Source organism: Triticum aestivum, chromosome 4D (genome assembly GCF_018294505.1).
Source record: "Triticum aestivum cultivar Chinese Spring chromosome 4D, IWGSC CS RefSeq v2.1, whole genome shotgun sequence".
In the NCBI taxonomy this organism is placed as follows: Eukaryota; Viridiplantae; Streptophyta; class Magnoliopsida; order Poales; family Poaceae; genus Triticum; species Triticum aestivum.
In genome coordinates this window covers 437,472,638-437,497,307 of record NC_057805.1, presented here as the reverse complement: position 1 = coordinate 437,497,307, position 24,670 = coordinate 437,472,638, and the positions used below count along the sequence as shown (strand labels likewise).

At 45.9% G+C, this 24,670-nt stretch overlaps 3 protein-coding genes across 3 annotated transcripts; 1 reads left to right on the top strand and 2 right to left on the bottom strand.

The window, feature by feature from the left end:
- Positions 1–13,913: 13,913 nt before the first annotated feature.
- LOC123098429 (probable protein phosphatase 2C BIPP2C1) lies at positions 13,914–18,796 on the top strand. Its single transcript, XM_044520412.1, has 9 exons — positions 13,914–14,502; positions 14,610–15,331; positions 16,484–16,545; positions 16,729–16,798; positions 17,400–17,487; positions 17,769–17,938; positions 18,072–18,215; positions 18,316–18,444; positions 18,558–18,796. The coding sequence occupies exons 1-9, from the start codon at positions 14,394–14,396 to the stop codon at positions 18,723–18,725; spliced, it is 1,662 nt and encodes a 553-aa protein (XP_044376347.1). The 5' UTR covers positions 13,914–14,393; the 3' UTR covers positions 18,726–18,796.
- A 641-nt stretch (positions 18,797–19,437) lies between these two features.
- Positions 19,438–21,209, bottom strand: LOC123098430 (non-specific lipid transfer protein GPI-anchored 31). The gene is made up of 3 exons (XM_044520413.1): positions 20,666–21,209; positions 20,032–20,064; positions 19,438–19,838 (listed from the first exon to the last, which is right to left on the bottom strand). Exons 1-3 carry the CDS (start codon positions 21,027–21,029, stop codon positions 19,621–19,623), a joined length of 615 nt encoding a protein of 204 aa, XP_044376348.1. The 5' UTR covers positions 21,030–21,209; the 3' UTR covers positions 19,438–19,620.
- A 946-nt stretch (positions 21,210–22,155) lies between these two features.
- LOC123097038 (uncharacterized) lies at positions 22,156–23,902 on the bottom strand. Its single transcript, XM_044518815.1, has 4 exons — positions 23,799–23,902; positions 23,187–23,657; positions 22,777–22,818; positions 22,156–22,594 (listed from the first exon to the last, which is right to left on the bottom strand). Exons 1-4 carry the CDS (start codon positions 23,900–23,902, stop codon positions 22,468–22,470), a joined length of 744 nt encoding a protein of 247 aa, XP_044374750.1. The 3' UTR covers positions 22,156–22,467.
- Between the last annotated feature and the right edge of the window lie 768 nt (positions 23,903–24,670).

Below are 24,670 nucleotides of genomic sequence, written 5' to 3'. Positions count from 1 at the left end.
GCACTCCTTTCCCCTCGTTGCTAGTATACTCCATAGATGGATCTTGGTGATGCGTAGAAAATTTTAAAATTCTGCTACGATCCCCAACACTGTGTTCCACTTAGGCTGGCCCCACCCTCTCTCCCCTCCCACCCCCACCCCACACACCCCCATCCCACCCAACCCTTAGACTTGCGCCCCTCCTCTCTTCCCCTCTCCCCCCCTCTCAAATCTTGCAAATCCGGAGTATTTGACCGTGGATTTCGAAGCCAACCCCTCCCTTAAGGTAATCTCCTCCGATCCCCTCGTTTTCATCCATAGGAATTGTCACATTTGCTCAAATCTTGCTACTTTGGGGAAACCCTAGTTTTGGCTTGGATTTGCAAATTTGTGTTGAATGATGTTATGTTTCTTTGCTAATTTGGTATGGTTAGGCTTTCATAGTATGCTAGGGTTAGGGTTATGTGTGTTTGATGTTGGTGTTAGGGTTATCCTATGGTTAGGATTGTGGTTATTGTTAAGTGGGGGTTATGGTTATTAATTCATATATATGTTATGGCATATGTATTTTGTGCAAATATTTTTGTTAAGTACTTACTTGATATATGTGTGTTTTTGATTATTGTAGGGATGGGGAGAACATGTGTTTATGTTCATCATGTGGATAAAGAGGCCTTTTTGAAAGGCAATGTTGAGCCGGACCCGGATGAGCTTGACATGGTGTTTGAGAGTAGTCCTAGCTACGCGGAGCTCTTGGACCAAGTGAGGAAGGATTTGAATTGGATGGACCCAAGTGACGTTGTTGAGTTCGAGGGAAGGCATAATGTTGGTTTTGGAATGCACATCCGTTGGAAGACAATGCGTGTGAACTCCGAGCAACGTTGGGTTGCATACAAGGAGACGGTTGCCGAATCTCTAGACAAGGTTCTTGAGTTATTTGCCTCCAAGAAGGTTGAGTCTACTTTGAATTTGGACTTGAACCGGAACCCCTCCCCGTTGGTTGCTAGCACTCCCTCACCCATTAAGCAAGATCAAATGAGTGAACCTCATTTCATGCAACAAGATTGGCCAACATTGAGCCCGACTCCAAACAACCAAAATGAAGCTTTTGAAGAGGAGAATGATGAGTACGAGGAGGATGACAACGAAGTTGATCTCCATGACAACAATGTGGGTGATCTCGACCAATATCATGTGCAAGAGACAATGGACCAATCCATCCCTTTTTCCCATGCATATGCATCGGACTCGGATGACGATGGTCCCGATGAAGAAGTTGATGAGGAGGGGTTCACGCCGAAGGAGGCCCAAGCATTCAAGAAGGTATTCGGGAAGGATCACAAGACACCATTGTTCAAGGATCTTAGTCTCGCGGATGAAGCCGTTGTGGATGGTGGCAAATGCATATCTCTTGGAGCTAGGCCAAGTTCTCACCGTGATTTGGAAGATGGTAAGAACGGGATATATCCCGGTGAGTTTGAATCCTTCTTGGAATTGAAGATGTGGCTTGACAACTATTCGGTTACACATTATCCTCCACATAAAGTGGCCAACTCGGACGTCAATGTGCGTTACACGGTCAAATATGAAGTGACAAGATGTCCATAGATTGTGCGTGCGAGGCCATGGAAAGGAGGTCCCACTTGGCGCATAGTGAGTTGTCTACCAACTCACATGTGCCGGCACAAGAATGCGGATGGCGAGCTTGTGTACCAACAACACAGACAACTCACGTCCGAGTTCATTGCTTACAGGTTATCCGACCAAATATCCACACTTCCAATAATGAGCATCAAGAGTGTCATTGACCTTGTGAAAGCCATCTTTCATTACAAGGTGAAGTACGGCAAGGCATGGAAGGCGAAGCAAGCCGCATTCAAGATGTTGTATGGCAATTGGGAGGAAGCATACAACCGACTCCCTAGGTTGTTGTTAGCTATGGCCGCCACAAACCCACGCATGGTTCACGTGGTTGAGCCTCATGGGCACCAAACATTGATTCATAACGGGAGGACCATCCGAGTATTTGGCCGTGCATTTTGGGCCTTTGAGCAATGCGTGAGGGCTTTTGAGCATTGTCGGCCCGTCATCGCCATTGATGGCACGTTCTTGACCGGACAATACAAGGGCACTTTATTGGTTGCAATAGCAAGTGATGCCAATAACCGGGTGTTGCCTTTGGCTTTCGCTTTGGTTGAGGTGGAGAACAATGATAACTGGGAGTGGTTCTTGCGTCAATTGAGAACAAGGGTATTACCGGCTGAAAGGGAAATTTGTGTCATATCGGATCGCCATCCAGGAATTCTAAACGCGGTGGTGGTTGACATTCCCGGACATACAAAGTTGCACCATCGATGGTGCATGAGGCACTTTTGTGCAAACTTCTATAGGGCATGTGGTATCAAGGAGTTGGCCGATGATCTTCAAGATTGTTGTCTCGCTTTCACCACAAGCGGTTTGCCACATTGTTCAATGCATTGCTCAGACACAAGAAACTTGACCCCGGTGGTCTTGAATTTCTCAATAAGAACATTGTCGAAAGGAATATGTGGGCACGTGCTTTCGATGAAGATGGCCGGAGGTACGGTCAAATGACAAGCAATATGGCAGAATGCTTCAATAAGGTGCTCAAGGGTGTGCGTGCATTACCCGTGACGGCAATAGTTCAATACACATTTGACAAGATGAATGGATACTTTTTAAAGTACTCAATGAAGACGGATAAGCAGATTGCTGGTGAGAACAAGGATAAGCACAAGTACTATTTCCCACCAAAGGTTGAAGAATGGTTGGACTTTCAATCACGAAAGGCAGACTCCCAAGAAGTTGTACTATATGACGACAACGAGTGGAAGTATGAAGTGAAAGAGCCTGGAGGAACCACAAACGATGGCCACCAACACGGAGGCCGCGCTTTCAAGGTCTCCCTAACACGGTGTGATTGCAGCTGCATGAGGCCATCGTTGCTTCATCTCACATGCTCGCACTTGTTAAATGCATCCCGTGTTAGGAATGTGGACGTCAATCACCCTCTTACCGTGAGGGAGTCCGAGTTCTCAATCATGACGGTAAAGAATACATGGGCTCCCCGGTTTCAGCCATACTTGGACCAATCACAATGGCCGGAGTATCATGGAGTTCAACTATGGCCGGACCCGGAATTGAAGGTCGTTAGACGGGGAAGACGTAAGACAAAGCGTCTTAGAGGTGACATGGACGGATGGGGCCGTGGTGGCGGTGGAGAATACGGCACCGGCCAATTCCAAGAGCCTAAAATTGCAACGCATTTACGGAGGAAAAGAAAGAGAATGGAGGAGTTTACCTAGTAGGAGGGATTGGAGATCGAATCCGAGCCTCAAAACTTCAGATCTGAGAGGGGCGTGGGGGGGATCCGAAGGGGGCGCCGCCGCCGCCGCTCTCTGTAAACAGAGCAACTTCCTCAGAGGGGGAAGAACTGCTGGGAGGGGCTGGCCCGATGCGGCTTAAGTCAATGTGCAGCGCCCAAGCGATAGGCGCTGCACTTTACACAGTGTGGCGCCTAAGCCTTAGGCGATGCAGTGCTGTCTGTGGGGCCGCAACTGGACCAGGGCTGCCACGCTGGCAGGAGGTGCGACGCCTAAGGCAGAGGCGCTGCATGGTAGTGTGCGGCGCCTAGCTGTCGGGCGCCACACGAAAGGGTCAGCCGAGTGAAATTTTTTCGAAAGCAGGTCAGTTCGTGATTTGATTTCGCCCTCAGGTCAAATATGTGATTTCTGCCTGCTGATGATCGGCCTGGCCGGTCTGTGCTTTTGAAAGGATTATCGCAGGTTGCAGAATTGGAGTTGTCAGTTCATTCCGAAGTGGTATGCATGCTTGCTTGCACCTGCTTCAGTTAGGTTCAGTTTTGGGACCTTATGACCATAGTAGTAGTAGTATGCTGCTCACATAGGCTGCGATGCAATTTATACTACCTAACTAATTCTAAGCTTCTCGCCTCATGCAATTTAAAAAATAGGTATTAGCAATAATATATAGTGAGTCTAGATAATAAATGTGTGTGTGTGTGTGTGTGTGTGTGTGTTCTCTAAACTTCTTGCGTTACTTTAGCAAATTATTCCCCACTCGATCACATAGTGTACTCGCATATTGTACTGTAATTTCTTTAGCAAATTAGTTATATGATCTTGTTTCTTTGCACAATTTATTGTCAACAGGGATTTAAAAATCTGCCCAACATTTGGCAAGTTAAGGACTTTGTTGCTTAGCGAATGGTGTCCTGGCATTGCTGGTGACCTCAATATCTTGAGTTGTTTCCTCAAACATTCACTAATTCTGGAGAAGCTCACTCTCCAGCTTTCTGAGGTATTATATTTTGTACATGAAGAACCGTGTGTTACTGAAGTTGATTACCATCCATGATTAATTCACGTAGTAAAATATTGAGTGTTTTAGGTACCTAAAGTTCCAGTGAAAACACAAAGAAGTTACACTCCGTCAGAGCGACCATTTGCATGCAGCCATCTGAAGATCGTTGAGATCAAATGTGACGAACATGATGGGAGGGCTCACAAGGTTTTGGACATCTTGAGTATCTACAACATACCACTTGAGAACATTAAGATCCAGAAGTACAAGATAGAACATGCCACTTCAGAAAGTTGACATCCAGCAAACTAATAAAACTTTTGGATCTTATTGTGAGTTAAGCTGTCGATACTTATGCTTCTTTTGTTTCTGTATTTCATGGATGCGTGTGTAAATTCTGAACCAAGATATGAAGGATGTGCCAAAACTAATTAGAAAAATAGCTGTTACAAAATTGCATGTATGTGGAAAAGGTACATATTCCCTAATCCCTATATATCTCGTTAAAAGAAAGCAAAATTACATTTAACGTATTAGTTTGTGTATACTATGTTTAGAATGAACTGTTTGTTCTGAAGCTGATCCCTGGAGATAGCTCAGCCCTCCAATTCTTTACTTTTGTAAAGTCCAGGAATATGCCATAGCGATTAAGTGGTCAACAAATCAGTGTTCGGGAAATTCTTGGTCCTTCATTAGCTTTCTTTCTTCAGGATTTTTAGTTATTGTTGTATTATAATGCCATCCAGAAGTTAAATGGAAGTAAAAGGATACATGCGCATCCATCCCACAATATTAGCCTAACGTCAAGCAATTCCTTGATGTACAGCAATAAACACATGGCATGGGTAAAATAACAAGCAGGTGGGTACTATTCTACCTAAACTGACTGGGTATTCTTAAGGTTTCTTACTTATACCTTACACTTGGACATGTGAATGATTGGTGCCGGCCATTACAGAGGGTCCTGATTTTTAATGGCAAACCATTTGGCACCTTCTCTGCCTGTAGCTCAAGCCAGTACAAGCGCAGTGTGATTAAACAAGGAAGACAGTCAGAGAATGCTGCCTATTGCTGTCCACCGACGAACAGGAGCTATTGATATTCAGGCCTTGCCTCTTGGAAGAAGACTTTCACTGCATTGTCGTTCCACTTCACCTTCAATATAACTTTTGTTAGTCAGATTATTTGTCTTCAGTCAAGAATGCTCAGATCGTTTCTGTCCAACAATGGTCAGATCATTCAGGAGCCTCTTTCCAAATGTATTTTTATCTTGCTCGGATGGACAGATCCATGGAAAAGAGTTGCATCAAACTGATAGTGTGTATCATGTCTTTATTCTGATTCTCTGAAAACAGAAATTCTGTATTCAGATCGTGATCTATAGCTTGTCAGACCACAGTTGGACATGAATTTTATATTTTGCTCCTCCGCTCCGACTGCGACAGTAAGCAGGATTTCATTGTGATTTGTGAGTTCAGCTGTTGATAATTATGCTTCTTTTGTTTCTGTATTTCACGGATGCGTGTGTAAATTCTGAGCCAAGATATGAAGGTAGTGTCAGAACTAACTAGAAAATTTAAGAGTGACAAAATTGCATGTATGTGGAAAAGGTACGTATTCCCTAATCCCTATATATCTCATAAAAAGAAAGAAAGCAAAACGTTCAAACTACATTTACCGTACTAGTTAAGATATCGTGTATAGTATGTTTAGAATGAAATGTTTGTTCTGAAGCTGATCCCTGGACGTAGCTCAGCCCTCCAATTTCTTTAAAAAATTTTAAGTCTGGGAATATGCCATAGCGATTAAGTGGTCAACAAATCAGTGTTCTGGAAATTCTCAGTCCTTCATTAGCTTTCTTTCTTTGGGATTTTAAGTTATATTGTTGTATTATGATGCCATCCAGAAGTTAAATGGAAGTAAAAGGATACTAGTGTGAACCCATCCCATAATATTAGCCTAACCTCAAGCAATTCCTTGATGTACAGCAATAAACACAAGGCATGGGTAAAATAATGAGCAACTGGGTACAGTTCTACCAAAATTGACAGGGCTAACATGTTTCTTAGTTACACCTTACACAGTTACACTTGGACATGTGAATGATTGGTGCCGGCCCAGAGGCCCAGTGGTGACTAATAATACAGTACTGATTAATTGGAAACCATGCGCCTCCCCGTATTACACAGTTACACTTGGACATTATTTGTATTCCAAACCATTTGAACTTTGAATAAATCCCTAGTTACACCTCAAAAAAAAAATTGGAAACCATACGAAAGGAAACAAAAAGAGCGTCCTGATTTTCAATGACAAACCATTTGGCACCTTCTCTGCCTGTTGCTCAAGCCAGTACAAGTGCAGTGTGATCAAACAAGGAAGGCGGTCAGAGAATTCTGCCTGTTGTTGTCCACCGACAAACAGATGCAGAGGAGCTACCTCTTGGAAGAAGACTTTCACTGCATTGTCTTTCCACTTCACCTTCAACACAACTTTTGTTAGTCAGATTATTCGTCCTCGGTCAAGAACGCTCAGATCGTTTGTGTTCAACAATGCTCAGATCATGTCAGGAGCTCCTTCCTATGCTTTTTTCTTCTTTCTCGGATGGACAGATCCATGGAAAAGAACTGCATAAACTGATAGTGTGTATCATGTCTTTATTCTGATTCTCTGCAAACAGAAATTCTGTATTCAGATCGTGATCTATAACTTGTCAGACCACAGGTCGTCCTGGATTTTAAATTTTGCTTCTCCGTTCCGACTTAATCCGTAAGCAGGATTTCATCACATGAGCATGTGCACAGACTTTACCTCCTATCCTGGCTATCACTACAACTCGCAACCAAAGATAAAAAGCAGGGTCGCAAAGCGACGGGCATGAGTTTCAAGCCCAGATCCAAGTTAGTCAAGAAAGAAACATTTCTCTGACTTTCTTTTTACCACGATCACATATAATACCATGACCATCACGAGGACAGGTGATCAACCGGCGGTGCATCTTCCATGACAAGGCAAATATTCTTTGCAAGTTGAAATGATTCTTTGCAAGTTGAAATGAGCACTTAAATCCCACTGGCGTCAGTGAGTGGAGAGAGAACTTCGCGAGTGGAAGTTTCTCCCTCACTTTATTACTACATGAGAGGAGCAGTCGCCAAATCGCCAATTGGCAATCGTGATCCAGTGGCGGGCGTGCCTCGCGCACTTGCAGCAGCCTCATGCCGCAGAAGAATCAGGTTCACTCCCGGTGACAGCAAGGAATAGTCGGTGGCTAATCTCTGGGCGGGCATGCGGCATCGTGGAGCAGTGAAATGATCGGTCCGTACTGGAGTACCACAGAGATCTCGCCACCGGATGCCTTTTGTGTCATGTCATGTCTGTCCAGTGCACTGCCGCTCTCGCCGAGTTCATCGACCTGATTCTGATTGATGCAGCGATGCGATGGTAACCCTACACCCACATTAATTCGCATGAACCGACGTTTTAGCGCTGCGGGTTACGAGGATCGCGGCACCGTACCTAGTTGGCTGTCCTTTTGCTAGGCTCACGAGGGCAGCTTCTTGTCTCAACTCTGAAGGTCATCATCTCACGATGCTAACTGCTTCGAAACCGCAGTGCAAACTACCTCGAAAACCTTCACTGGTAGATGAGCGATGCTATTCTTACGCACTAGTTTTGCAAAATTGTTATCAATCTCGACGAGAAGATCAGGTTGGAAAAATAAAATAAAAATCTACTCCCTCCGTCCCATAATTGAGAATCGAATTCTTATTCTTGCACAAAGTCTATACTCTGATCAGCGCCGAAATCTGTATTCGACCTAACAATTCTGTGTTCGTCACATGAACCCAAAATCTGCTCTATTTCCACCGTACAACCGACAGATTTCTGAATCGGCATGAAAAGGAAAAGGGAACAGAAGCCCAATGATTGCAACTTATCCATCAAGCCGGGATATATATCTCAATGATGATGATCGATGCACACAATGCTCCCGGTGTATATCAATGCAGATCACATCCATCTCAAAAAATAAATAAAAATAATGCAGTGGTAGTGCAGATCGCATCGATCCATCCTTGCCCACGACGTCAAGAACAACTCGTTAACTAATCGGCCGAAAATATAGTGGCACCCATTGCCATCGTGGCCCAATAATTACTTACAATAATCAAGGAGGCCTTATCCGATCCGACGAAGAACAGATAAGCAGCGGTGATCGTCGGATCGATCGATCGGAACCTGGCAACCATTTGGCGTCTGCTCGGTTGGTCGCGGGGTGCCCATCAGCGAGTTGCGCTGCGCGACGACGCGGTTCCCGCGCTGTCAGCTGGGCCCGGCGCGAGCTGCTGTTCGCGGGGATAGGGGCGACACGTAGGTCGGGCGGTGGCGACGCGTGGAGCGGCGCGAGTGGTTTGCATGTGGGCCTGCGGTGGATCCCATTCCCACGTGGCGGCGCTGTCCGTTTTGATATCCGCAGAATTATCCACGGACAAAAACAACTCGACCGGCGACGACTAATCGACGGTGGCTCCCCTGTTTTGCAGTCTTGCCCGTGCCAGGCTCGTATATTCGTCTTTGATGGTGGCTGCCCTCATCGTTGCCAATGCTTATCCATTGCTGCCCGAACTTTTCATTCCAAAGACTATGTACATTTTAAAGGGTGAATTTTGTTGGCTTAAAACGAAGTATCAAACAAACACAATGAACACGTGTCCGGCCTCTGCATAGTTAGAATACACACAGCCAACACTGACACAGACAAAAACACGTCAGCAAATAGCAAATCATAAAAGATCATAGCTTTGCGTAGGCAAGGAAAAAGAAGAAAAAACAAAAGTGATTAGCAATTGGTCATATCCACACCAACCAACTCGTGAAACCAAACAGACGTCGTGGTTCTACAACAACAACGCCTTCAGAAAGGAAATGACGCTCAAGTGCCGTTGTCATTGGATGTCTGGATTTAACCAACCAGGGTCAGAATCTAGGTTTTCATGCTAAAGAATTAGTCTAAGCATATCGGAGCAATGCCTTCAACAAGGTAACGACGTAAAAACGCCGCTATTGACAGGTATAACCAACTCTGGTCAAACCTGACTTACACCCCAGAGCTCGAGACCGGGTGCTTGAGTAGCATCACCATGGACGCCACAAGTGTTGTCACCACCACTTTATCGCGATCCCAACAGCCACATGCGACCTACGATCGCCGCCACTGTACAACTATCCCTCTGTGTCAAGTTGTAGTCCATAGTTTGCATCTCCCCACCGAAAGTCAACCACGAGATTTGGATGAAGAAACCTCACGAAGACCTTTCAGTGGCCATCGTAATCACACCCGCCGTCGTGCCTCCCGACCGGAAGCCGCACATAGGCCCAACTGCCGCATCCGGCAAATCCTCCTTTATGCCCCACAGACCCACCGTTACCGCTGCCGCCTTCCCATGTGCAACATGGTGGCCGTCGCCGAAACCAGATGCAACGGATGGCCCGCCGCTAGCCACGGCGAGGGCTTTGCTTAGTGGCACACCAGCAATGGCGAGGGAAGGATGCAGTTGGTGGCGGCGGCCTGGAAGATAGACGAGCAGGGCGCGATTCCACGGCCAGAGAGCTCACCGGGCAACGACGGGAAGCAGCCGCAGCGACAACTAGAGAAATGTCGTGGGAGGTGCTAGATTGACGAGGAAATCCAGTCGTCCCTTGCCTCCACCACCACAACTCGAAATTCTGGAGCATGTCCCACACCCCCTGACTCGAGGTTGGTGTGGAGGTCGAGCTATGGATCCCTCGGCCAGCCCTTGCCGAGATACGCGCCAGGGAGATCGGCAGTGGCGGCCGCTGGTGTAAAGTACATACAGTAGATTAGCGCTTACAACTTGAAGATTAAAAGAAAATAGAAGAAGAAACAGAAAACGACCCGGATTTGGAGAGGTTAAAATAACTACTCCCTCTGATCCAAATTAAGTCATACTAGAACTACGTCAATTAATTTGGATCGGGGGAGTAGCTAAATTCTTGCTGCCATGTGGAATAACATTTCACTCTAGTCGTGAAGACGTCTGGTGCAGCAGGTTGTAGCAGCGATTAGACCATGACATGGGATCATTCGCACATCGTTTGATCGGGCGTGAACATCTTCTCGATCATTGCGAAAAATACAAGCATTCCTCTTCTTCCAAATGTTTCATATGATAGCAATGATGATGGTTTTTGATTCCTATCCTACATATTTTTGTGTTTACAAGTCGAGGTTCAATTCCTTGCCATGATGATGCATCAAGGAGGCGGTGGAGTTCAAGAGTGTCATCGTCGTCTTCGGTCGTGCCAATGACGGGGCTTTCGTTAGGATTAATCTCACAAATCGTATCATGCATCAACTAGACCCGAGGTAAATTTGGGTCGAGCCCTAAAGGTCGCCGGAGCGAGCCCGACGTTGCGACCACTTTGATCCACCCCATCACCATCACAACGTTGAAGCAGCACACAACAACACTTGCCTCCCCACCGAAAGGGAAGGTCGAGGGGCAACCAAGTGCCAATGCATGCCACACCGCCTAGTCGCCTCGAGCGACACATGTGGAACGCTATACTAGCCACCACACACACTCGAGCACTGCTTGAGGCCGACGATCCGAGGCAGACCACCACATGTCATGTACCATGGAGGTCGAGCATCCGAGGAAGGCCGTCGCATCCCCCTAGCAGGATTTGCTTGACGGCCATGAGAGGAAGGGGGTGAGGAGGGGGTGGTGGCGACAACTAGGTTTTCATCTGAGTCGCCCCAAAGGAGCAATAAGGGGGTGCTCTCCATAATAAATGGATGTAGCTCCAAAAGAAAAGGACACAACTAATTCTTTAATTTTTTGCTAGCACCTCCACTCGACTTTTGGTATCTTTGGTTCACAATTCCTTGTCCTATTATGCTACACCTATGGAGAACCATTCACGTGCACACCATTTCAAAAACTAGCAAACAATGAAATTTTATTAATATGCATCACATAAATAGTGGACAATTAATTATCCTACAATTAAATATCGACATGAGAACAAATTATGGGCATGCACTAAGTACACACTTCATTTTCAAATTTGTATTACAGACCAAACTATTGCACAATCTAACCAATGCAAACATTACCATTTTCTAACTTCCATCTCTTCAAGATTCTTAAAAAGGGTTTTCATACTACTACCACGGGTTTAACAAAGCACAACGACCTTTTTTGCGATAAAATAGAGCCATATATTTGATAATAGACAAAAAAAACTTGCAACTTGAGCTTAGGTAAAAGGATATTTTTTGTGAGGATTTGTTAATTGCTAGTCAACTTAGAGTTTTTTTATATCATTGTTCACTCATGTTTGGATTGGAGATCTCCGATTGGCCTCAAGACTTGTTTTTGTTTCTGTGGAGTTCCAAAATATATAGCTTTTAAACATTGCGTTTTGAGATGCCAGCGAGTGGGTAAAAGAATATTAATTTAGTGGTTGAGTGAATATACAGCCATATATTTTTCAAGGAAAAATAATGATATACTACATTACATGCCATTGTAAATAAACGAATTCATTTCACAAGATAACGAAATGCATAGAGCTAAAAAGAAAACGAGGCAAATGATACTTCCTTTGTGTATGCTCACACTCCAATCTAACTTTCCATACATTTGAGTTATAGTTATTGCACACATGGCTAGAGCAATTTACTGCACATCATCCCTAACCCACCTTTTGGGGAAAAATAATAATATCTAACACACGAATGACGCAACTTCCACCACATTTGTCAAAGAAAAAAGAACCTTTCACCACATTAATTAGTGACAGTGACTCCAAACTACACAAGACAATGCTTACTTAACTATAATTAAATGTCGACATGACTAGAAGTTATGGCATTGCACTAAGTACATGCAAACCAAACCATTGCACGATCTAGCCAATGCTAACCTATCCAAGAACTCATTTCTACCTCTAAATGAAAAGCTCTTTCAAAAAAGGTTTTCAAAGTACTGCCATGGGCTTAACAAAACAACCAGAACCATCAATCTGATAGTAAACAAGAAAAAAAAGCACTCACAACTTCATGTTAAGCAAGACGGTTTTCTTAATTGAAAGTCAGCTTTCCTTTTTTTAGAGAAACAATTGAAAGTCAGCTTTGGAACATTACCTTTCTAGTTCTCCGGATAGCGTTGAGACATATTAATGTTTTCACAAAGGTCTAAAATGTATTTCTTGAAAGCGCATCCGAATAACATTACCTCGATGCCGCCTAGTTTATTTCAACCAATTGAATAGAAATTCTAGACCTTCACATGTGAACAAAAAATTTAAAAATAGTAAGATTTAGCGCTACCTGCTGCTCACCTACTCTTCCAAACAACATTTCAATCCCCGTGACATTTCCCCCAAGTCCCGCAAAACCCAACCAACAACCAAAACAAGGCCATGGAGAAGCAAGCTGCGGTATAGCCAGGCATTATATGCCATTATAAATAAACAAATTCATTTCACAAAATAACGATATGTATAGAGCTAAAAACAAAACGCTGCAAGTAATCATTTCATTGTGTATGCTCATACTCCAATCCAACTTTTGATACTCCCTCCGTAAACTAGTATAGAGGGAGTACATTTTAGTTATAGTTTCCCGTCCTCTTATATTGCACACATGGCCAGAACAATTTACGTGCACATCATCTCTAACAAACCTTTTTGGAAGAAAAAAAAACATCGCCAACACACAAGCAACGCAACTTCCACTACATTTGCCAAAAAAAAGAGAGAACATTTCACCACATTAACTACTGATAGTGACTCTAAACTACGCGATAGAACGCTTACTACCTATAATAAAATGTCGACATGACAAGAAGTAATGGCATCGCACTAAGTGCATACAAACCAAACTATTGCACGATCTAGCCAAAATGAACTTTTCCATGTCCTCACTTCCACGACTCTACCTCTAAATGAAAGGTTCTCTGAAGAGAGATGTTCAAAATACTGCCATGCGCTTAACAAAACACCTAGAACCATCAATTTACAGTAAACAAGAAAAAAATGCTCGCAATCTCATGTGAAACAAGATGTTTTTCTTAATTGTTAGCCAGCTTTCGAACATTACCTTTATTCTAGCTCCCCGGTTAGGGTCAAGACTTGTTTTTTTCCAGTAAAGGTGTAAATTTAAATTTTGTAAGCACTTTGAATTAAACATTATATTCGATGCTGTCTAGTTAACTTAACCAATTGAACAAAGATGGTTTTCTTAACTGAAAGTCAGCTCAGAACGATCTATGATAAACCCCGAGACTTGTTCTTGTTTTTGGTGGATCCAAAATATAATTTGTAAGCATTTTCAATAAATTTCGTCTAGTTTATTTGAACCAATTGGTAAAACTACTAGACCTACAGTCCTACACATGTGAACCGATTTTTTTTTTAAATAGTACCAAGACTTTGCGCTACCTGCCCCTCACCTACTCTTTCCAGCATTTCGACGCCACAAGCATTTCCCCCGTTTCCCCGTAGTCCTTCCAAACCCGACCAAGAAAACAAGGCCATGGACAAGCGAGCTGCGGTATAGCCGGCCAAAGGAGGTGCGCGCACGCAGACGCACCCGACCCGCCAAATACAAACTTCCAGGAGGCCCTTTGTCCCAAAGCGACGACGCCGAGAGCGACGGGCCAAACTATGCGGGAGAGATAATCGGTATTCCACCGCCCCAAAAGCAGAGACGAGCTCCTCCCTAGAAAACGACGCCGTCCGGCCGCCGAGCAGCGCACGCGCAGGCACCCCCCGAGCCGCGCCCCCGCCCGAGGAGACACACCACCTCAAAAGCTCGGACACGAGCTTCCTCCCCTCCCCATTAAGCTTCCCCCTTCCCTCCGCCCCAATCTCAGCTCGCCCGCCCCTCACTGCCGTCCCACCAACGCCGCCGCGCTCCGGCCCCTAGCTAGCTCGCTCGCTCGCCGCTGCTCCCCGCAAAATCGTTTCTTGTTTCTGGCCAGAGCACAGCCTTTTGGTTTTGTCTAGCCTCCCGCTTCGGCACCCCCTTGCGCGAGGCCATGGCCGAGGTCCCTGGAGCTGCCGGCGCCGTCGGCTCCCCACCCCGGGAGGTCGTGGACGCCCCAGAGCGCGCGCCTGCTCCGTCCCGCGAGCTCTGCTCCGCCGTCGGTAAGGCATCCTCCTTGGACGGCGCCGCGGTTTACTGCTGATCGATGATAGTTTCCTTTATGAGTTTCGTTCTTCGATTTGAGTTTTACTTTGGTTTATTTATGTAGATGCTGATAAGGAGGTTCCTGGAGGTTCGGAGGTCCGCGGCGCCGTTGACGCCGACAAGGCAGCTGGTCTGTGTTCCGGCGCCGAGCTCGAATCGGCGGAGCCGGGTGTTTCGGATGCGAGATTAGAAGCTCCGGCGGCGCGAATCCACGGGCAGAACTTGGGTTGCGGGAGTACGGGTTCCGATGAAGCTGCCGCAATCAGCCATATCCCCTCGCCGGTTGAGCCGTCCTCGTCAGACGCCAGTTCGAATTCAGACACCAACACCACCACTGGGGCCATCGGTGGTGGTGCTTCTTCCCCTGCGAACGGGTCCCTGTCCCTATCCCAAGCAGAAGCAGCTGATTCTCGAGGACGCGAGCCAGAGGCAGCACACGAAGAGCCAACGGGCGCGCGTGGGACGCCTGCCGCTGCAGCTGCGGTGGCCTCTAGCGAGCTCGCAGTCGAGTCCAGAGGGGATTTCGACGGTCAAAACGGCCTTATCCAAGGGGAATTGGGGTTGCGTGCTGGTCGCGGCGGCGGCGTCTTGCGTGGCGAAGGGGCAGAGGCCTCCACGACGCAGGTTGAGGAAGGAGTGGACAGGATGGAGACGAGCTTGGATGACTCCGAGGCTTCGGACGGCTCGACCACGCAGGAGGACTCTGACACCGACGTGGAGACGGAGTCCAGCAGCTCCAGCGTAGAGGAACAGGACACGGGATATGGCGTCCACGTCCCACTCATGGTACGACTTCCGTGCAAACCTCTCATCTGAGCTGTGTGCTACTCATCCACGTTTATACGCTTAGCGTCGGTACACCGATGATCCGATGATGTATACTACTCTGTTAATCTGCCTTTTGATTTCTCCAAGTTAGTTCATTTGGATTTTTTTGACAGTTGTCCGCGATACTAACACACTCAAGCTGCAAAAAATTGCAATCTGTGGAACATTAGAGGGTAGGCGTGGGGTAGCAATGCTTCCTTTTTGTTGTAGAATAATCTGCTTTATGTGGTACTCTGCTCTTCTGTTGATATTTGGTATCTGGTTTCTTATTTGGTTGGGCTATTTTGATATGGTCATTTATATCCTACTAGTAATTAAGTAAGGGACCATGCTTGTGCCAATGGACAACCTGTTCAGCTAACTGAGGAAATTAGGCAGTGGGCGGCTGGGCGCAGGGTAGCAATGCTTCCTTTTTCTGTATACTAACACACTCAAGCTGCAAAAAATTGCAATCTGTGGAACATTAGAGGGTAGGCGTGGGGTAGCAATGCTTCCTTTTCGTTGTAGAAGAATCTGCTTTATGTGGTGCTCTGCTCTTCCGTTGATATTTGGTATCTGGTTTCTTATTTGGTTGGGCTATTCTGATATGGTCATTTATATATCCTAGTAATTGAGTAAGGGACCATGCTTGTACGAATGGACAACCTGTTCAGCTAACTGAAGAAATTAGGCAGTGGGCGGCTGGGCGCAGGGTAGCAATGCTTCCTTTTTTCTGTATACAATCTGCATTATGTGTTGATATTTAGTTTCAGTTTCTGGTTACTTACTAGTATTTGGCTATGCTATTTTGATATGCTCATTTATATCCTAGTAATGGAGCAAGGGACCACGCTTGTACAGTTGTACTAAAAGGGCCTTCTGTTCAGCTAACTGAGGAAATTAGGTCCTACTACATGAAAAGGATGCACCCCTGTTTGCATAAATTAACAGCACATGGATTGTTCAAGGCAAATTAGCATTGACTTGGTTCCTCAAAAAAAATTAGCATTGACTTTGTCCAATACTGCAGCCGTGTCTGTAAACCTAGCTTGTGCTGTTACATGAAGATCTATGTTTGCTATAGTGGAATTCTTCTGATTAGGCGATACCTGTATTTTTCCCCCTTTGTAGGAACAAGTGACCTGTGAGGTGGCCAGGGAGAACAACGCTTCAGAGACGAAGAGCTCTGATAGGTACTATTATTTTTCTTTATATCTTATATAAGCACCTTGCGCTGAGTATAGCTTGATCTGTTTGGCACACATGCACAGGGTTATTCAAGATGTCCCTTGTTATTTTTTTTCTTTAGCCTTTCTAACCCTTGAAGCCTGGGAAGGTGGTTTATTCGTGTTTTGACATGCTTAATTCATATACAGGATGGATTCAGTAGCTGTATCAACACTTGTACTGGCTTCAGGTGCAGCCATGTTACCTCATCCTTCAAAGGTAATGGACCTAATAGTTGTTCTTTTCAGTCTGTTGTAGGTACCGTTTATTTGACTAAACTTATTCTACCCAGTAGATCAGTGGAAATACTGTCATGTTCATTCTGCTCTCAATGTTCTGGAAGTTGCTGTTTAAGGCATTGTCAAATAGTTAAATGTAAAGAACTGAGGCACTTGTTACATGGATCCTTCTCTGCTCATAATTTGAGATTAAATTGGGCTCAACATTACTCAATTAACTCATGTAGTGGTATAAGCAACTCTTTGTGAAGATTTTGGCATCTGGATCTGCACATACTTATCTGGACTCATATGTTTGCTTTTCTTGACTTCATATTTAGTGTGCTTCCAAATGTTAGTATATGCCATCTATAGTTCCTAGAAGGCCGACAACAAACAACAACTCTAGGTTGCTGTCAGACATATATACAGTTGTAACTGCATCTACTGGTTCCTTCATGCAGATACTCCACTATACATGGAGGGATATTTACTCTCCATGTGCTTGTATTCTGTTATATTATGTGCTAAAAATAAAATGCATGCAATCAATTCATGCTGCTCTTTAGTTTCTCTAACGTTGACATCTGTTAAAAAAACAGGTGCGCACAGGTGGTGAAGATGCTTATTTCATAGCTTGCGACGGCTGGTTTGGTGTAGCAGATGGAGTTGGTCAGTGGTCATTTGAAGGTAAACCATACCCTCTCTGCTAGAGTACTGTTGTGTGATCTTGTGAGTGAACTGAACTCCTGGGTGTATGAATTTCGCTTTACACCTTGTTTATGTTATTGCGTTCACTCTTTGAAAGTGTCTGTTAGCTAGCAGTTAACATCAGTGTGTTTCAGATGTCCATATCTAATTATTTGCCGTCTTTGTCTTCATTAATTTTGATGGATCTAAGCTCTCATCATACACTGTTATTCTCGGGAATATGATCGCTCAGAACTGTGGATCTGACTTTTGTTCCTCAGGAATCAATGCGGGGTTGTATGCGAGAGAGCTAATGGATAGTTCCAAAAAAATTGTTATGGAGAATCAAGGGCCACCAGGGATGAGAACCGAGGAAGTTCTTGCTATGGCGGCAGTTGAAGCACGGTCCCCTGGTTCTTCAACTGTCTTGGTTGCTCACTTTGATGGGCAGGTATGTTCTTTTGTCAAACAAAAAAAATGTGAATTCTTTCATCAAGATTTAAAATGCCTAAACACTTACTGTCACATTTCTTGGTGGTTAATTGTACATGTAGTTTTTTCTCATCAACTGATTGGTATGGCAGGTCCTTCATGTATCTAATATTGGCGATTCAGGATTACTGGTGATAAGAAATGGACAAGTATATACACAAACAAAGCCGATGACATACGGTTTCAATTTCCCGTTGCAAATAGAAAATGGTGTTGATCCTTCAAGACTTGTACAGGTGACAGAGCACTTGTTAGGTTTATATATTAATCCTGTTACTATTTTGTTTCTTTTTAGGTTTCTAAGATTTTAATATATGAATTTCTCTTTATTCACAGAATTACACTATCGATTTACAAGAAGGTGATACCATCATAACAGCGTCAGACGGTCTGTTCGACAACGTCTACGACCATGAGGCAGCAGCGATTGTCTCGAAATCTCTAGAAGCCGACCGCAAGCCTACGGTCAGAACCTAATAACTTTTCTTGTTGGGAAGAAGGCAACCTAATAAACCCACCTACAGAAGGAAGTCAACCAAGAACCATCCTGACATATTCGTTTCACGTAACTTGTGCAGGAGATCGCGGAGCTCCTGGCTGCGAGAGCAAAGGAGGTGGGCAGGTCCGGGTCCGGGAGGAGCCCGTTCTCGGACGCGGCGCTCGCAGAAGGCTACCTGGGTTACTCCGGGGGCAAGTTGGATGATGTAACAGTTGTCGTGTCCATTGTTCGGAAATCTGAACTATAGACTGTTGATAAGTTGTATTTCTATATCTCATGGCCATGGCCGCAGCAAGTTGCGAGCCATATTCGGATGGAGTCCAAATGCCTGCATCTTGGGCTGAAGAATGACCCAATTCCATGCCTGCATTTTGAGCTGAAGAATGACCCAGTTCTTTAGATTCCATGCATTAATCATATCCGGGATGTGTGAACAGGGAGATGTCATCCATCTACACGACACAATAGCTTAAGCAAAGAATAGAGAACCAAGCAACAATATAAACAAAAAGGATATTCACGCTCCTCTCTGTTCTGAGAGAGCTGCACGCTGTGACACTTCTCACAATCTCACCCCGTTTCTGGCCTCCAGAAAATGGACATATACTAATCACCCCGTTTCTGTTCTGAATGAGATGCTCGCCGTGACACTTCTTACAATCTCGCCCCATTTCTGGCTGCTTGGTTTGATGCCAGCATTTGGCAAAACCAAATTTTGGCTACTACCTCCATTTCTACATATAAGACGTTTTGTCAGTTTAAATTGAACTCCAAAAACGTCTTATATTTGGGAACATAGGGTGTGCTTTATAGAGGTTGGCAAGAGAAATTGGTAGTCAGTTTTTAGAGTAGCCAACACAACACATGAGCTTTTGCGTGCCAAATATTGGGATCAAACCAAGCAGTGTCACCATGCATGAAAAAATGAGTCATGTTTATGAAAGACACTCGTTTAAACGTGTATAAATAATATATCTGTATAAAAATGGAATGGAAACTCTCAGATAAGATACATCTCGGTACATGCAGCAAGCCAGCAACAAGGCTTGGTCTGCGCTTTCTCAGCTGTGTCGGGCGGGTGCAGCGGTAATGGTCGCATGAACGACGAACAGGTTTGCTGAATTACAGGCGCATCCAGCTGCTCACATGAGCAGTGTCGCGGCGACAGTCGCTGCGGCTAGGAGGACGTCTGCTGAAGCGGGGAAGGTGGCCGCGGCGGAGGCCGACGGGGATGGAGCTCGAGCGGTGGTGGAGTCGCCACTTCCGGTTCCGGCTTCGGCTGGTGATTCCGCCGATGGCATGGATGGTGACGGCGAGCCCCCGAAGAACGGAGCACCGGAAGACGGGGCAGGTGCAGGTGCTGGAATGATGGCAACGTCAGTAGAGTACTAAAAGAGTTGCGATTTTTTTTTACTCCCAAAAAAGAAAGGATTATATATGTTGGTATTTTATTCGCAAAAATAAATAAATATATGTTGGTACTTTGCTGAGATATCGTCGAATGATATATGCGGAATCAGAAGGGGAAGAGAAAGAGTGGTTAGTGAACACACCTGGAGACCCACCGGCCACGCCCGGAATGGAAACTGCATTAGCGAAGAGAGAGGTCGTCAGAATATGGTTCCGTCAGTTTTTTCTCAGTTCATAATTATGTCAGGTTCAGTATTTAACAATGGTTTTGCTAGGTGTCATTCGACTAATTATGTTAGTTTGGTTGAGGTCAGGCCCTACGGATGTACCCCAACTTTGTATGGACGACCTGGTTCCCCATTGAGCAATGAAAATCCCTTTTAACCCCGCAAAAAAAAAAGGTGTCATTCGACTAAGATTTTACTTCTGATTCTGAAAGATAGAGTACTATAACCGACTGAACAGTGCAGATTACTCTTTTGGTCACTAAATTAAAATTAAAGTTGCAATTTGCACATACACGGACCCAACAACAACTAACTGTTTCAAAGAATTTGCAAGACAAGAAAACATGACCGATGCTCCAAGGTAGTTGACTTCAGTTTATGCACACGACTTCTCCACCAAAGACGCACATAAATGGACCAGAAAATGGAGTGACTATGGCTTAATCCGACAGAAGAGAATTTCTTTCTCAGTCAGCTATTGATAGGCGTCGTATTTTTGCATTTGCGAGCTGTGGAAAAAACAAGAAGAAGAAGAAAAAAAATTACTCACTGTGGCACTTGCTGAAGGGAGGCGTCTTGACCTTGCAGGCGCCGGGCAGCTGCAGGGCCTTGGTCATGTTGAGGGTGACGCCGTAGTCCTGGCCGCCCTGGAAGGCCTGGCAGAGGCAGGCCACCTCCTTCTTCACCACGTCCTTGAGCCCCGAGCAGCACGACCCCTCCGGCGTCGCCACCGTGCTCCCCTCCTGCACGTAGCTCAGGCACCCCGCCAGGCTGATCAAGGCGTCGCTGCAGTCAACAGCCGGCGCCGGAGCGGCTACAGTCGCACCGTCGACGTGCGCTACCACCGTGGCCAGTGCTGCGAGAAGCAGCAGCCATGGCCGTTTCGTGGCCGTGATCGACGTCCTAGCTGCCATTCTCGCCGGCTGCCGCTGTAACTTGTGTGCACGATGCACTAGAGCTATCTACAACAGTGGTTTCAGAACGTGTGATATGGTCTGTGGAATGTGGTGTGAGATTGCTAGGGGGTGCGTGGAGGGCGTTTTTATGTTTGCGATGGGCTGCCAGCACCGCATGCACCACTGCATCAGTGGGAAGTTTGGTTAGTGTTGCACTGTGCTGGCACTGGCACTGGCAAGACACAGAAATGGAACTCATTGCTCCTCCTCATCCTAGGTCAAAGAAAATGGCGGCATATAGCAGCGATTCTCTGGCCGAGACAGTGACGTCTGCGCACGGCTGCGAAGTGCTTGAGAAATCATGGCGTCTGTAGGCCTTGGATCGGTCTATTGATGCGCCCTTCTGGTCCCAGCCACTAGAGAAGCTAGTGAAAGGGCGGCTTCGGCGTGTCATTCCTTTTCCGAAGCGGCGGTGTGCCGACATGATGAAGTTCGAATGGTGGCAGTGGCCTGTGGCTGTGGGGGTGAGCCAAAAGAAGGTCACCGCCGTCGGCCGTCGCCGTGGTCGGCCGGCGACCATGATAAAAGGGCCGGAAGCCTTTTAGGGAAAGCCTTGGGTAGCTGGGTGGGCGGTTGCACGGGAGAAAATAAAAGAAACCGAGCGCACGACCGCACGGGGGCAGTGGAATCGAGACTTTCCGAGAGCTGGGCCACACGTCGACCGAGCAATGTTACCAACGCCGGTATGAACCTCCTTTTTCTAGGTCTGAATGCAATCCACGATGTATGGCCTAATGGCTGCTTACGCCGCCGCGTCGAATTGCTCACGTCACGGCCAAGCAACGGCGCTAGCCTAGGCCTTGTATTCCCTCAGTCCGAAAATAGATGTCAGAGAAATGAATGTATCTACTAGACGTATTTTAGTTTTAAATACATATATTTTTATCCTTTTTTCGACAAATATTTCCGAACAAATGGAGTACAATACAAGGTGCTTCCATGTAGAAATAAGCAACGGTGCTTAAGAAAAAATGGTTTATTTCTTTAAGCACTTTGCATTATACAAGGCATAACGTGTTCGATCGACTGCAAGTTGCGGTATGCGATTACAACAAAAACGCTGACAACAAGGAAACACAGCAAATAACGAATGATTGTGAACGGGGGGTTCACTTTTCTTCTATAGATAGATAGAGCCGAGGCTAACACACGTACGTAGCAGAGTACAACCGGAGTAAAAATTTCTAGAGTGGATCGATCCTAACAAAAGGTACCTAATAGTACTTCAGTTGGTATCCCGTGATAAGGCTAACTACAAACTGAATCCGCTTGGCTATAACAGAAGGCTAACTACAAAGCCAGTCCGCTAAGCTAACTTGAAAACGGAGGGGCCTAAAATAGCGCTGCAACGGCAAGCGCCGCGCCAACGACCATGGCTCCCATGGGAGCGACGGAATTAGCGGCAGAAGCAGCCGGCGGGGCGGTCGGGGAGGTCGCCGGCGTTGACGCAGGAGACGGAGAGCTGATGGCAGCGGGCAGCATGGCGGCGGGCGCTGGGGTCGGCGGCAACGGGAGCACTGGACCTGCAGGCAATATTTTGCGCTAGCCGTTAGTGATGAACATTCTTACTTCAATTCGGTTTAGAAAAAACAAATCCAATAATCAACTGAACAGCTAGCGTATTTATTCAGTTCGAGAAAATTATTTCACAGTAGAGCAATTTCGTGGATCCATTTTTAGTTCGTCGTCGAAGATGAGTACATACCAGGTTTGGGTTGTGCCGATGCAGGTGGTTGCGAAACGGGAGCTGCACAAGCATAGTAATCAGGAAATCGGTTAAAAATGCACCAAGATTTGATATTTTCCTTTCTGTTAAGATTTGTGTAACAGATCTAGATTTTATAGAGTTTAATAAAAATACGATTGGATTAATCCTAAAAAAATTAGGGTTAACAACAACTTTAAATTAAACATCGCAAAAAGATTTCAGATTAAAAAATGTAACAGACAAAATGGGAACCCTAACTGGGCCACTCCAGGCCGTCTATTGGTACAAGATGGATAGCCACGGGCCATTTCAGCATGAGCCCAATCTCACAAACCGATCGGACGCGGGCTACGCAGACCGTCGGACAAAGTTAACAATGAACCGCGGCACACGATCACGAAGCGTACCTGGCGTAGTGGGAAGCGTGGGCATCGGCGATGGCGCGCTGGATCTCGGTGCGGAAGCGGGCATCCACGGAGCAAGAGCCGGCGCTGCGGTCGGCGGCACGAGCAGAACCCGAGCAGCGGCCATGGGAGACGACGCCGGCACGGGCGCTGGCCCGGAGCTGACAGAAGAGGGCGCCGCTGCAGGACCGCCGGAGGGCGCATGCACGGGGGGCACGGCCATCATAGGCGCCAGAGCGGGCGCATTCGACGGAAGGGTGCGCGTCGGCATGGGCGCGTTGGACGACGGAGCCGTAGTGGGCGGCAAGGGCATGGCAGGCGTCGGCAGAACGGGCGGGACTGCTGACCGTGACGTGGGCGCCGGCACCGGCGGCTTCGACGGAGCGGTGGAAGGCGACGCGGCCTTCTCCTGGAAAGAGGACCTCGCAATGCTGCGACGGAACCACATGTCGTGAAACATCACGGGAATGTTGACTGCAACGACGGGGAAAATGAAAGAGAAAGTTAAGCTTGATCTCCGTCGCCGATGACAGTGACAACGATCTAAGTAATAGATCGATGTGGCAGATGCAAGTACACGACGAGCGATCGAACTAGATGCGCAACAAAAGCAACCTCTGAAAGCTCTGGCGTGTGTTGTACTTACATGATTCAGCGACGGTGGTGGCGCAGAGCACCAACCCCAAGACGGCGATGCTCCTCGTTAGTAGAGCCGCCATGGGAGGCAGGCGGTGGAGGCTGGATGGGTTAGGGCTAGATGAGCTGCGCGTTCGCGTGCGTGTGTTTCCTTCGCGCGCTCTCTGGTAACAAGGGCTTTTGATGTGGATTGTAGGGCAATATATATAGCGCGAAACAATATGGAGAAGCTAACCGATTTTTAGGATTTTTCGTAACAATATAATTCTTTTTTTTTGCGGGAATCGTAACAATATAATTCTGAATCCAGCCACCCTAAAAAAAAATCTGAATCTAGCCTTAGTTGTTAAGATTTCCTGATTCTTTACGAGGGAAAATTATATTTTCCGGATTTTTGTTTACGGATTAAATAATGTTAGGGTTGCCTCCAGACGAATTAGTATGGGTTCATGTTTTTTCTTTTGGAGGGATATAGGATTGGGTTCATGTGCTGCAAAAAATCTAGTATCGTTCTCGGTAACGCGCACGCCGCTCACCACGTGGCCCGGCCCACTATAGGTTTCGGACTTATTTTGTTTTGTCTGAATATGTACTAATTCATAATTTTTCTTGAATTTGTATTTTGAAAAATGTTCATCACTTATAGTATTTGAATAAAACACCATGTATTAAAAATAGTTGACTGTGTGTATAGAAAATGATCATCATGTATTTGAAAAGTGATTCAACGAGTATTTAAAAAAAATCTCACCTTGTGTTTGAAAAATGGTCATCGTGTATCTAATTTTTTCCCGCATATTACATAAAAAATTGTACATTTAAATTTTAATCACTTATTACAGAATTTAATG